Source organism: Tamandua tetradactyla, chromosome 10, assembly GCF_023851605.1.
Source record: "Tamandua tetradactyla isolate mTamTet1 chromosome 10, mTamTet1.pri, whole genome shotgun sequence".
NCBI lineage: Eukaryota > Metazoa > Chordata > Mammalia > Pilosa > Myrmecophagidae > Tamandua > Tamandua tetradactyla.
The window spans coordinates 22,936,149-22,950,870 of NC_135336.1; the positions used below are offsets into that span (position 1 = coordinate 22,936,149).

Here is a 14,722-nt window from a genome sequence, read left to right on the forward strand (position 1 = left end):
TCATTTCAAGGCTGGTTATGAAGCACTAGCCAAGGGGGTTTCCCATAGTATTGCATTGCATGGCATCTTACCTTGCCTCACTTCCCTTTTTGTCCTTACCTTCGCTGCCCTGGGCCTGCACCTCCCAAACAAATTGTTAGCATCTTAATCTTGACCTCAGGCTCTGCATTTACCTCAGGCTCAGGACCCAATCGATCAAAAAGGAAATAGTGCCCAAAGCCCATATGGAAATCAAAACAAAAATATTACTGAACTATAAGCTAAGTGTAAGGAAGCCCAACAAGGGTCTAATTTTTCTCCTAAAGACTACGTTGATGCTATTTTTTTGGAAAACATCATATATCTCAATATTGCTTTTTAATTCTCTTCTTTCTTTGGAGTGGAGGGTGCACCTGATTTTCTGATGCTCAGTGAGCCATCCAGCACTTATGTCAGGGGGGTGAATCAGAAACTCTAGAAGTGAGGAGAAGGTAAGCATAGCTTGATAGGGTTTTACATCTACTTTCTCTAGGAGGAGAGAAGGGATGAGACCTGCAGACTATTTTTATCTATGTAGTAACTGAAGTGTCAAGAAGGAAAAATATTGAGAAATGTGGTTTTCACAGCTGAAAATGGTAGCAGTGAAATTTATGGTTGTTTGAGTTCCAGTGTGATACTTAGCAAACAAGTACACATTGTGTGTACAAAATCAATCAAAGATGTTCATGCACACGGTATACTTTAATATGTTGTGGGAAATGCCTAAATATCAACCTAAGGAAGAAAAAAAAGGAATGGGGAAAGAACACAGATATCTATTCCTGATATGGGTTTAACTTTATTGAACAGATTAAGATGATACCACCTTCCAAAGAGCAAAAGCACTAATCCAGTGATTACCAGCCACACATGGCATGATCACTTGCATATGCACACACACTGCAATCAGGGATCCAAAAGTCTAACAGAAACCAAACTTTTGCTTTTCTGGAGCAAAACGTAGGTAAAAGATCAGTAGATAGATGCAAAAGAGTCAGTTGATCGTAAGGGCAAACAACTTTAATGAATCTAAAACTAAACAAATAGTCTGATAGAAAATAATGATATATTTATTCAGCCCAAACTTCCTCAACTCTCTGGACAAAAGAAAAGTTTTTGGGTTTTTAAGTTCTGTGAATAGGACTTCCTTGGGAAAAAAAAATGTACTTTGAGCACTACTCAGGAATCCATTTTTGGGAGAGGCCCAGAAGAATGGATACTCCTCTGCCCGCTTCATGGAGGAGAAGCAGACTATCGGGCTTAACCCCCAGCACTTCCACCTACTCCATATGTGACCTCTGTCAAGTCATCCATCCTCTGCCTGCATCAGTTTTCTTGTTTATAAAATGGGGACACTAACCATATCAATCACACAGATGTAAAACTCTTACAAAGGGGGCAAAATAAACAGTCAATAAATATGAGCTCTTATTGTCTGATCTAGGAGACCAAAAAGTTATCTGTGTGTATGTGTATCTTTAGGAAATGAACAAGACATCTTGTTCACCATTTTTGGAGGGAGACTGGGACATGGGTAACCAGATAGCTTTCTTCTGGCTTGGAGAGTCATTTAAATGTAAACTCTGACGTGGCATATATGCCTACAGTATTCTCAGCTCTCTGCTTTTTTCCCTCTGTCCAGAAAGAGTTATGGGTAGAAAGATTTTAAGGAGGAAAACGTGACATGGTGAGACATTGAAAAGAGATGAAAAACTACAGTGAGGGCTACATTACTGTGGAAATGATAGGCTATGGAAACTGAAGTAAGGTTATTTAACTTTTGAAACTGGAAACGAGTATACTCAAAAGTACAATAATACCCAGAAGAAAAAATGTCCCGAAATGAGTAACATTACTAAGGCAGGGGAATTGCAGGTTACATGGATCAGGAAGGAACAGGGCCAAGTTGGGGCCTGGACAGGCTTGAGATGCCAAGTGTTTCTGAGTAAGAAACTCAGTTTCTAATTCGTGCTAAGGAGTCCAGAAATGGCTTCCCTACTCTGGACTATGCCAAAGATCTGGGGAGCATACAACCCTCTGCTGGGTTACAGGAAGCTGATTCAGACAAAATTGATTTAGCACCAACTACATGCCAGGCAGAGACTCGTAATGACATAGATATCATTAAAAATAATAGCCTCATTCCATTTTGTACAAAAGGTTGCCCAATCTCTACTTCTGGACACTTTTCTGGCCATGGGGGAGGAAGGGGAATTTGGGTCTCTAATTTTCCATAACTAAACTTCACCCCCCTGCCCCTACTCCCCTTTCACACTAGGGTTTCACTTGCATGGGCAGAGATGAAAGAAATAACAGAGTAACAAACAAAAAAACTAAAGGACCACCCCCCTAGAGATGGTTGAAAAGAAAACTGATAGGCTAGGAGTACAACCGAAGAGCACAGAAAATTATTTCAGATCTACAGCCCCTGCCCTCACCCTACCCCCTGCCCCCAAGGATGACACAAGAATGAGGCATGACACCTCTGCAGCAAAATTACACAGCCCTTTGGGACTTCCGTCCTCCATAAAAAGCAACACTCCAGAAATGACGAACCAGCAGATTCTTACTCTCACACTTCTGGAGATGAAAATCTTTAAAAGATGTTTCAACATAAGAACTTCGATTGGTCTCTACTCTGCCTCCTCAACTAATGTCTTTGAAAACTTGGCTTGAAATATCCTTCCAGCAGTCTTCTTACTCAATTCCTTTAGCTTTCAGCTCGTCTTTGACACGTTTCAGATAATCAGGATCAGGGTAGCCGTACCTGCAGAAGGCAAAAGCCCGTTAGCATCATCACAAATACCTAAGAATCTCTATGGTAGATCCTCGGCGTCTGAATGCTTAACATTCAGTGCTGTAAACATTCAGAAACAATCCTGAAGCTGAATGATGGGTAATCACTTCTAAGTGTGGAGCTGTGAGTCATTAGTGAGTGAACCTAGCTGTTGGCCCAGCATCTGCCTCCTGACAAGGTTTTTCTTTTTTTTATGCTCAGTTCATGGTTAGCAATGACTCTCATAAAGTCATAATATACTGTATTTCATGCTACTGTAGGATCTTCTAATTTGGGGATTTGCAAAAGTTTCAGGATGTAATCCTTTTTGAATATCCTGTGTCTGAAGTATTCTGAGTTTCATAAAGAACAACTGGGCTGCCTGTAAAACAGATTCCATCACCATTATTGTCCTTAAAACCAGGACTTTTTCTAGAGCCTATTAGCTAAGTGAGTCTAGGGTCTCTATTGGCTGATGGGAGAAGGTAGAAGGAAGGGTGATCTAGAAGAAAGTAAAGTAGATAACAGTTCTAGGATCTATCCTTCAAATAGACATGAAATCACAAATTAAATTGATTTAGACACCATTCATCTTGGGTTTTGAAGTTCCTCGCCCTTTTATGCAAATTTTAATAACTGTATGGCATTTTGTAATTTTGTGGTTAGAATAGAAGGTGACGGGAACCACTATTTCTGCTTTTGAGATTATCATCCCAGATTAGTATCTCTCAAAATACTTTATTATACCCAATCCCACTCCTGTAAATAAAGTCTCCTTTTATTTAACACCCTCAAATTGGCTTATTTCATGAACTTTAAATGTTAGCTCAGCAAAATTACATTTCAAAAGACTCTTACTTCTCTGGCCCTCCGAACATGGATGTTTTGTGGTGGATGTCATTCCATGTAATGACATCTGAGGCTCCTGATACTCGAGACTCCCCCACGGTGAATATCAGCCTTTGATCAAAGGCCCTCCGAAGCAGACTCAAAACTTCCCTTCCTTCCTTATTATCAGGCAAGAATGCCGTTCGTTGTATTCCAGAATATTTCTTTCCTGGGTGTGGGTGCTCTTTCTGTATGAAGAAAAGAAAATGCCACATGAAAATATGCCCGTCTAAATTTTACCATAGGTATAGATGTGCTCATTTGCAGATAGAGCAGCTTAAAAACAAGAAAAGCATTGAAGATTTGTTCATAGCCCCAATAATCCATGTTTCTCCTCCTTTCCCAAATTTATGCTGGGAATACTATCTACCCTCCCAACTGCCCCCACGCTAACATATACTCACCCACCTTTTTGCTGCCTAGAGAAATAGACACAAAACCTACCTAAGTTATAAACAACCCTTGTGACATTTTAACTATTTCAAGACCTTTCATGTGGTTCTAGAAATAATGCCACGGGAAATCCATTGCCTAAACAGGCAATAGGACAGCCTTTTGCTCTGGTAATATTAGCAAGGTGGAAAAAAAACCCAGAGACCCAGAGATACTTACTGTTTGTGTGCCTCCGTTCATACTATAATGAATCATAATAGAACCACAGGATTCATAACCTGGAAGTCTTGCTGGTAAGGAAGTGACACTCATGTTTCCATCTGGCTGATTCCCTTTCTGGACCCCATAACAAGCATGACATAGAGGACAGAATGGTTTATACGACAAGGCTGTGCTGATACAAGGGCGGCAGAATTCATGCTTACACTTTGGTAGTACTTGTTTGTTAATAATGGTTTCCATACAGATGGCACATTTGTCCTTCATCTCTTTGTCCACTCCCGAGGCCCCAGAACTGGGAGGGTCCTTGGATGGAGGTGAAGCTGTTTTTGCATCACTATTCTCAATGTCCATGGGTGATACCTTCTTGTCCATTCCCCAGGCCCCAGAACTGGCAGGGTTCTTGAATGGTGGTGAAGCCGTTTTTGAGTCATTACTCTCAATGTCCATGGGTGATACCTTCTCGTCTACTTCCCAAGCCCTAGAACTGGCAGGGTCCTTGAATGGAGGCGAAGTCATTTTTGAATCATTACTATCAATGTCCATGGGTGTTTCATTATCCTTAATCCATTTCTCTCCAACCAATATTCCTCCTGACTTCAAGAAATACTGTACTGCTTTTGCAAGGTGAGTTTGCAAACCAGTCAGAGTCACTGACTCTTGATTTACTACAAAGTGTACATGTGGATGCCTTTTTGTAAAGTCATCAGTGAACTTAGTCCCAAGTAAGTGATTTCTCTCCTTGCCTAAAGGTTTCAGGGAAATAACTTCTCTCAGCAGCTGACATGAGGCAAGCTGATAGGCATCTATGAAACTTGCATAAGCGTGCACAGACAGGTCTCCTTCTTTGTCCTTGGGTTCAAATACAATGCAGGTTTTCTTTGCGTTGTAAGTTTTTTCCAAAACCCTGCTGCAAATGTCATACTTTTGCTCTATCTCTGATATCTCCTGGAGTAATTCAGCTTCTAAAAGCTTGTAGCGAACTGAGTCAACCTCAATTCCATTCTTCATGCATTTGGGAGCCAATATTTTCACAGGTACCTTGACAAGACTTTCAGATATTTTGCAGGCAAGAAAATGTGTGGCAGCTGAAATATCACCTTGGGTTCCAAGGAGAATTAAGTTGTTTCCTTTCTCCTTTATAAGGAGCTTTGTAAACTTGTGAGTCAATTCCTGTTTGAGTTTATTTGCCTGCTTACTGTCTTCTAAAGGGATACATTCTTGCTTCAGGTGGTCCACGCGCTTCTGAAACTCACTGACAAAAGACTCACGAGCTGCTTCTAGGTCACCTGACGGACTTGAGGTGAAGTCTAAAGAGACCATATTTGGCGAACTTTCCTGAGTTTTGATGTTTATACCAAATATTTTCTCTATTGAGTCTATTTTATCAGGACAGGTATATTTAAAGTATTCAAAAAAAAGCAAGGGTACTTCAAAATTGTAGCTTTTTACTTCTGACCTGGTTTTTGGGTTAGAAGGAAAAATGCCACTGTTCCAATCCTGCTGCCCGGGTGGCTCCCTCTCTGTTGGTGAAGGGGCAGATTCACATTCCTCCTCACTTCCCAGGAGTTGTTCACTCAAGAAGTGATAGATTTTTTCAATATCTCTGAAGTCGCCACACACCTTCTCAATTCCATCACGACCCTCCATTTTTTTGACATTGGGACAGAAAGTGGTTATGCTTTCCCTCTGTTCTCTGGAGAGCAGGTTACAGTTCAGATCAGCTGTTACTGTAAGAAATATCTGTAATATAAAAAGGAACAAATCAAATCTCTCAGATGTCCAGGCCTACGGTCTTTTCTTCAGGAAAATGCCTAGGATTAGAGAAATAACTACTAAGCCTTCCCCTAGGATGGGGTAACTCCTTTCAAGAGAATGTAACATCAGCCCAGAGGTTCTCAGCCCTGTCTGCACATTAGAATTATCTGGGAGTTAAAAAAAAAAAAAAAGCCAAGGTCTCGGACTCATCCCCAGAGATTCAGATGCAACCGCTTTGCAGTAGGGCCTGGGGATGAACATTTTTTTAAAAACTCCCTGGACAAGAAGTCTGGGTTCTAGGGCTTCGACTCTCTGTTTGACCTTGGGAAGCAGGAGTGGAGAGAAGACACTTCTGCTCTCTGAATAAGTTGCTGAGTTTCCTATAAAAGCTCTGTGAGCTGGAAGGGAGCCATAGATCTGAGAAGGCTATTTTTTCCTACTATTGTTTTTCTCTTCTTCACCCCTCCCCTACCTTTAAAAAAAAAAAAAACTACCTGTCTGCACGCGGTATCACTGGGCCCTATAAACCCTGGCTTTTGTAAGTTTAAATATACAAGAGACATCACATTACAAAAAAAAGAACAGAAGCAAACTGAATGTAAGAGAAAAGCAAAATTTTTAATTTTTTGTTCTGCCTCAAGGTCTCTGCACAGCTATTTCCTCTCTATGTGATGTCCTTTCCTTAGCTCTTTCTTCAAAATGTTTCCTGAATCCAGCCACTCCTTACACCTCCATCTGGACCACCCAAGTCAAGGGCATATAATCGTTCACCTGGCTCACTGCAACCACGGCTGACTGGACTCTGTGCTCTACTCTAGCCCCTTCCTACATTCTGCTCCCGCACAGCAAGCAGCCTGAGTGATCTTTAAGAAACGTAAATCAGATCCTCTGATTCCTCTGGCTCGAAACCATCACATGTAAGTTAAAATCCAAACCCCTGTGCAATTCCTGGGCCATGCACTTTCCAAACAAACAAACAAGCAAACACATGGGAAAACAAACAAACAAAAAACATTCAGCCATTGATGCTGCAATAAGGGAATACTCACATGGAAAAAAGAATGAAATGTGACCTCCCACATACAGCATACAAAAAAAAAATTCCCAACTCCTTACCATGGCCTTCATCTCATAAGACCTGGATCCTGGGCATCTCCCCAAGCTCCTCTCCTATCGTTCTCCCACTTGCTCCCTGCTCTCCCGCCACAGTGGCTTCCTTGAAGCTCCTGGAACTCGGGATGTAAGCTCCTGTCACGGGGCCTTTGCACTGACACTTCCCTCCTTCTAGAATATTCTTCCCCTAGAAAGCCACTTAGCTAGTTTCCTCACTTCATTCATGTCTCTACTTAGATGTTACCTCATTTGAGAGTTGTTTCATGATATGTTATTTAACATACTAGCCCTGTTACTCTTTGTCACTTACTCTGGTTTTTCTTCCTAGAACTTATCACTTGCAGACATTTCATTTTTTATCTTTTCGTTTAGTATTAGTGTCAGTTTCCCTCATTAGAATGTAAGATCCCTGATTTCAGGGCCTGTCATGTTCTTGGCTGTATTCCCCCCTCCTATAATAGTCCCTGCCCTACAGTAGGCATTCGATATCTACTAATTTACTGAATCTATCTATGGGTGGATCCTTTCGTCATTCAAGCCTTGGCCCAAATGTCACCTCCTCAGAGAAGTTTTCTCTGACTTCTAGTAGGAAGTAAAACCACCTCATCCTTTCCTTCCTCACCCTAAGGTAAAACCTTATTTTCTTCTTAGCACATATCACTCTCTGAAATTGTTTCATTTATGTATTTTGTTTACTTGCTTATTGTCTTTCTATGCAATTCTCCAACCCCAATACAAGCTGCATCACACAGAGACCTTGTCTGTTGGGTTCACTTCTGTGCCCTCATGCCTACAGCAGTACCTGGCTCTTAACAGACCCTCAACAAATGATTATCCGGCGAATAACGAATAGGTGTGATGACTGGAGAGGACGTTGCAGGAACATATCCAGTTCTTTCTTTCAGCACTTACCTTTTGGACACAGGAATCCACAGCATGAGGTGTATGTCCTTCTTCTGGATGCTTCTCTCCAGACAGCGCCCCTGCCTGGGACTGTGCTGGTGAAGACATTCTAGGTGTCACACTCTTCTCTACTGGATTTTCAGCGGGTTCCAGGAAAATGGTCACAGGTCTCTCTTCAATCAAAATTTGGTGCTCTCCTTTTTCCAACACTCTCTCCTTAGCTTTAGTGGAGACATAAAACACACACACACGAACACAGACAGAAGGAAGAATGGGGTGATTTCAAATAATCCTTTTATTCATGCCTCTGTACCCTGCCCAGGACCCCTAAGGACCCAGGGCAGGGTACAGAGTAAGGAATGAGGGGGGAAGCCATTGAGGACTCGGAAGTGGGCAACTTGCAAATTTTACCGTAGAAATGAAAGCTTAATGATAATGGGACATCATTCACTCCTTACAATCATTTTTCTGAAACTGGGTCTCCAGTCTCCCATTTCGATGATACGGAAAACTGCTTAATATAGAAAGTTAAGTGAAGAAAGCAGAAGTCAAAAGTGTAGACTCAGAATTCTGTAAATATCCATATGTGTTTGCAGACATCCATAGTAAAAGCCTGGGGGGAAATATCCCAAAATGTTCACATTGCTTCTCTCTAGGGGTGGCATTAAAAGGTGAGTAATTCTCTTCCTTTTTTTCTTTCTTTTGGATAGGGAATATATATTACTCACGTAATTCTCCAAAAAATGAAATCATTATTTAAAGCATAAAAGTGGAATATCTAAATGACAAGAACAGCAGCTGACAGGCGTATAAGGGAGGAAAAAAGCTCCCTATGAGAGTGGAGAAATATAAGGTGAGCCAGCACGAGAATACTAGAAAGCATCAACCTTAAGGCGTGATCAAATCAAATGATGGACTGGGGACATGTGGGGCACAATCCTCCGCTCTGAGGCTGAGTCTCTCGGCAGCAGGAGCCAGGCAGAGCAGGAGGCCCCAGTTCCTGTTTCCTATTAAACACTGCCATATTTCCTCCTACTCTCTCCCGGATTTATCGCGAACTATATATCTTCCTGGACATCGGCAGGGCTGGGCTTCCCAGGTCTGCTTCTGCGCCCCCAGCCCCGGGCCCGCGCCCCTGCTGTCCGCAGCTCACCCGCCCTTTCTCTGAACTCCACCCGGAAGATGCCCGGGGCGCCTTCGCCGAGGGGTCGGACGGTGCACTCTCCGCCGCCCGAGATCCTGCTCTGGAAGTAGCTTTCCAGCTTTCGGTGCAGCCGGAGACCCGGCTCGGACACCCGCACGAGGAGCGGGGACGGGGGGCTGGGGGCCGAGGCCATGGCTCTCCGCGTCTGGCCGCTCCGGGACGCAGCTGGGGCCTGGACTGGGGCAAAGGCGCGCGTCCCCGCCCCGCGGACTCCGGCAGCTAAGTTTCAGTTTCGCTTCCCGGGAGATCCCTCCCAGTTCTCGGCAGCGCCGCTTCGCCCCTTTACTTTTGTCATCGCCGCTGTGGCCGTCCGCGTGGTGAGTCGACCGGGTTTCCTCGGGCCGTGGGTGCTGGAAAGGGACGGTTTCTCCAGGCGCTCGCGGCTCCCCCCCGGGCAGGCTGGGGCGAGGGGCGCGGACGAGTGCCGGGGACCTGGGGCCAGGCCTCCCTGTGCGACGACGCAAACTGTTCAGGCCCTTAAGTCAAAGAAAATAAGTTTCTCGTGTGTTTGCGGGGTTTTTTGTTTGTTTGTTTTTGGAACTCTTATTGGCGTTGTTACTATTATTTGCCGCTAAAACGGTTTTCACCTTCTGAATTCAGCCTAAAACCAATTAAAGCCGATTTTTTTTTTTTTTTAGATTTGAATTCGTTCAACTGTTTTATGCCATTTAACCGTTATCTCCCTCCAGCTATATCCTTTAGGCTAGCTACGGGGGCTTTCCTGCCATCGCTCCTTGATTTGACCAACAGCACCGAACTGCTCATTGCTGTGTGTACTGGGGAGTCGAGATGAGTGAGGGGCCCTGACCTCAGGATTTGGTCGAGGGAGGCCGAGTGGAGAATAAAGAACGAAAATCTCTTGAAGGCCTCCAAGAGGAAGTTTCAAGCCGAATCTTAATAAGGGTATTGGAGATGGGGTGGGGAGTGTGAGGGGTGTGGAGAGGTTGGGGTCATCCTAGGCACAGAGGAAATCCTGAGACCTGGGAAGAGGTGAGATGGGAGGAAGAAGAGTCTATGCGGTAGAAATAGAATGCAAGTCTATTAAATAAGCTATTTAAACATTTTCACAGCCATGTTTTTAAAAGTATAGAGGCACAGGTGAAATTAATCTTAATGATACATTATATAACTCAGTGTATCCAGTTTGATCATTTTAAGGTGAAATCAATGTAAAAACTTACATATTTTATATTCTTTTAGCATGCTAAGTTTTGTAGGCAGCTTCCATCTTTCACTTCCATCACATCTCAATCTGGACTGCCCTCATTTCATGTACTCAGTCACCACCTGTGGCTGGTTGGACACCACAGATGGTGAAAAGCCTTGAAAATCAGTGGGGAGAAACTGAAGTGTTGTAAGCAGGGGAAGCAGGAGAGTGACATGCCAGATTTGCTTTTTAGAAAGGTAGTGCTGGCAAGGCTGTGGAGTACACGTTTCTAAGCAGGGGTGAATGGAGGCAGAGAGGCCTGAGATGAAGTTTTGCACATGGCTGACAAGACTAGAAATTGGTCAGGCTCTATGGAGAGCAATTTGACAGTGTTTTCAGAATCACGATTGCATATACTTAGTGACTCTGCAATTCCACTTCTAGGAATTTGCCTCACCGACATGTCAGGAACTGTGTGAAGTAATCTATGTACATAGTTGTTCTTTACAGCCTTGTTTATGATAGGGAAAGATTCAGAACTCTGGAAATGTCTATAAATAGGGGGCTAGTAAATTATTTAGTGTATCTATACAATGAAATGCAATGAGAATTAGGACCAATAAGGAAGCTATGTGCTAATATAAAGATCCCTAGGATGCATTAAGTGGAAAAGACAAAATGCAGAAGAGTGTGTATTAGATACTGCCTTTTATGTAAAAATGCCTCTAGAAGGTTATAGGGGACGAATAATAAATAACTTTGATTGCATCTTGGAGGGCAGTTTAGTGAGGGGGTAGGAGTGGGATAGGAAGGGGGCTTTGACACTTTCTGAATTTGAACCATGTCAGTGTAATACCTATTCAAACAATAAAATGTAAAATCAGATGCATTTAAATCTTTAATAAGAATGTATTGCTTTAGCTCAAGCAAGCTGGTTTTGGGCCCTGAGGTGAGGCAGTGCCAGTGGGCAAACAGGATAACCACATTTTTAGGTGGTCAGGACCCAGTCACCCTTTGGATATGGGACAAAAGAGAAGATTCAAGGACAAGTCCTAGGGTTCTGACTTGAGTGGGTAAATGGTATAGCGTTTCCTGATCTGAGGAATCCAGGTGACAGAACTTGTATGTTTGGGAGAGGAGGCCAGGCAGGGAGCAAGGGATAATGGGTTCAGTTTTGCAGAAGCTAAGTTTAAGGGTTCTATAGAACATCCAACTGGAGTTAAAATGTGAGGCTTAGGAGAGCCCTAGTCTAGTGTTCTAGTTAGCTAGCTGCCGGAATGCAATATACTAGAAACGGAATGGCTTTTTAAAAGGGGAATTTAATGAGTTGCTAGTTTACAGTTCTAAGGCCGAGAAAATGTCCCAACCAAAACAAGTCTATAGAAATGTCCAATTTAAGGTATCCGGGGAAAGATACCTTGGTTCAAGAAGGCCGATGAAGTTCAGGGTTTCTCTCTCATCTGGAAAGGCACATGGCGAACGCAGTCATTTTCTCTCTCGGTTGGAAGGGCACGTGGCAAGCAAGGCATCATCTGCTATTTTTTCTCCTGGCTTCCTGTTTCATGAAGCTCCCGGGGAGGCATTTTCCTTCTTCATCTCCAAAGGTTGCTAGCTTGTGGACTCTGCTTCGTAGTGCTGCAGCATTCTCTGCTCTCTCTGAATCTCTCATTCTCCAGAATATTTCCTCTTTTATAGGACTCCAATAAGCCAATCAAGACCCACCCAAATGGGTGAAGACATGTCATCCCCTAATCCAGTTTAACAACCATTCTTGACTAAATCACATCATCCAGGGAGATGATCTGATTACAGTTTCAAACATACAGTATTGAGTAGAGATTATTCTACCTTTATGAAATGATGTTTTGATTAAAACATGGCTTTTCTAGGGGGCATACTTCCTTTCAAACCAGCACACTTAGAGATATAGTTATGGGAGTCATATTTGCAGTTGGTGATTGTAGCATGGGAATGGCTGAGATCACCCCCTGGCCAGTGTGTAGAAAGAGATGAGAAGTGCTTCTCTGGCTGAATCCTGGGACATATGACTAAGGGGTGGATGACGGAAGTGTATCCAGAGAAAAGACCTCAAAAGGCAAAGTGAGAGGTAACAGGGGAAGCAAGGGAGATGGTAAGCAGATGTCAAGAAAACAGAATATCAAGAGGCAAAGAATGAAATGCTGTAGAGAAGGGTCGAGTAAAGATTAGGATAGAAGATAACCTTTGGGATTAACCACAGGAAGGTCACCAATGTGCAGTTTCAGAGGAGTGCTGGGGGGTAAGGTGGGGAGCCAGACAATAATGATCTGAGTGGGCAGGTGAACGGGGGAGAGTCACCTTCTTCTTCCAGAAGTTTCGCTGAACATGAAGTCAGAGAAACACAGTAGGAAGTAGTGTTGGAAAGTTGGGATGGCTTATGTAGCTATTTTTGTTTTATAAATGGAAGAGATTAAATGACTGGGGCAGAGGGAGTATGCTCCTTGTTTCTAATTTCTTTAGGGTTAAATGAATACCACCATCACTGCCTAGTCTAGCCTCAGCCTTTAAGGCCTGTGAAGACAAAAACAAGTGCCATAATAGCTAAAGCAAAAGTCCACCAGAAGTCACAACAAAAAGCAGACATCCAAGTTCTTCTTTCCTGAAAACAGCAGTGCCCTCTGGAGGCCCAAATGCATCTTATCCTTGCATTTTGCGATTGCGCTGCTGCTGTTCCTCAATGTGTAAAAATAAGAATATTCTAATGCTGCAGATCATTTTGCAGCATTTTTCTATTGCAAAGACCTTAGAAATAATTTCAGAGGCCATGTAACAATAAGTGTGAGCAACTGTGACTTTAAGTATCTTCCTCCTTATTCTTCTAAAAATCTGCAATCATAAATTCCTACTACTGATGTGGAAAACACTAAAATATAAGTTTTCTCAGAGTTTATAATTTTTATCCACATATTTCCCTTTCTAATTAGATCAAGGGTCTTTATCACAAACTCAGTAATACGCCACATCACAGGCACATGCTCAGTTTCCTTGTTCTTTACTCTCCAGTGGTCTTGCTCACTCATGAAGCTGGTTTCCTCGCTGTTCTTAGAACACTGTGCCCAGTCTCACCACTTTGTAACATTTGCCTCATCTAATTATGTATAACTCTGTTCCATCCTTCAAGGCCTGGCTTTAGTCTCACCTACTCCATAAAACTTTCCCTGCTCCAGCCCATACATCTCTTTCCCTTCCCTGAACTGCCGTAATGGTTTCAGTTGGAACCCCTCGTGAAGACTAGAAGGTCAGTAGTAACAACAACAGCCAAATAACATGTCCATCTTCACCAATGAAATTGGAAACCGCTCAAGATCAAAAACCATGTTCAGCCCTCCTATGGGGTATTTCTACCAAATTCCCTAAGATGCTGGTCAGTGCTTATTGCATCCTTTCTGTTCGTTCCTAGAAGTGGGTCGCTGTATCTGGGAGCTGCAGTCCACGCTCACAAGCGTAAAAGAAGAATATAAACCTTTAAAGACCCTAGGAACCCGGAGGATGGATTCTTTCATGGTAAAAAAGCATAAATGTAAAAAAGTTATGAATCTGGATCAGCACATGAATAGTTCTTCCTATTAAAAGCAAGAAATCTGGGGTCTTCAGTTAGACCTGATAATCTTGTTTAATTTTGATAGCCCAATAAATGTTTTCTCCCTGTTTTTCTTTATTTGCACCTTGTGGAAAATGATAAATCAAGAATAAGCTAATCTAGAATGTGTAGGACAAAATGGATGGATATAGAAAGTTGTAGAAGTCTTGTTGGAAGTGAATTTTATGGTTGTGGTTAAGGTTGGCTAATATGTTATAGGTTAATAAGATTCTTAATAGTTTTCTTGTCAGATGTGTCTTCTTGCAAAACAAGAATTTGATTTTCACTCTGTTAAAATGATGTTTCTTGAATTATTTGTTTGCTCTTAGTGAGAACCTGTAAGAGATTTTTAATCATCTGAAAAAAAGAATTAATGACATTCACTGATTAGTAATTAATAAAGCTCTCACAACATGACACCTGAAAAAATGTATATATATGTGAGATTTATACATGTGCAAATACCAGTGGGTCATTTTTTTTTCCTTTTAATTGCTAAGTTGTATTCCATTGAATGAACATATTATAATTTACTTACCCATTCTCTTGTTCATGAGTAAAAAAATAAATAAATAAATGAAGTCTCTTATCCTTCTTATGTGCTGTGTATTGTTAGGAAGTGAGTTTAAGCCACTTTGAAACATCATCATATTGCTTGAAATTTGGGGGGCTGGTGCCACTTCA

General features: G+C 42.3%; 2 protein-coding genes across 3 annotated transcripts in view; one reads left to right on the forward strand and one right to left on the reverse strand.

Moving 5' to 3' along the window:
- Nucleotides 1–564: 564 nt before the first annotated feature.
- DTX3L (deltex E3 ubiquitin ligase 3L) lies at nucleotides 565–9,693 on the reverse strand. Its single transcript, XM_077118148.1, has 5 exons — nucleotides 9,222–9,693; nucleotides 8,078–8,289; nucleotides 4,295–6,037; nucleotides 3,653–3,870; nucleotides 565–2,785 (listed from the first exon to the last, which is right to left on the reverse strand). Exons 1-5 carry the CDS (start codon nucleotides 9,403–9,405, stop codon nucleotides 2,716–2,718), a joined length of 2,427 nt encoding a protein of 808 aa, XP_076974263.1. The 5' UTR covers nucleotides 9,406–9,693; the 3' UTR covers nucleotides 565–2,715.
- PARP9 (poly(ADP-ribose) polymerase family member 9) overlaps nucleotides 9,045–14,722 on the forward strand; it is a 38,715-nt gene continuing 33,037 nt past the window's right edge. The window contains exons 1-2 of one of the 2 annotated variants that reach the window (XM_077118149.1): nucleotides 9,975–10,175; nucleotides 13,859–13,962. In XM_077118149.1, the coding sequence (XP_076974264.1) occupies nucleotides 13,948–13,962 (15 nt within the window). In that variant the 5' untranslated portion in view covers nucleotides 9,975–10,175; nucleotides 13,859–13,947. Of the gene's footprint in view, nucleotides 9,590–9,974; nucleotides 10,176–13,858; nucleotides 13,963–14,722 lie in introns of those variants that run through there. The other variant, XM_077118151.1, reaches the window with a different exon arrangement.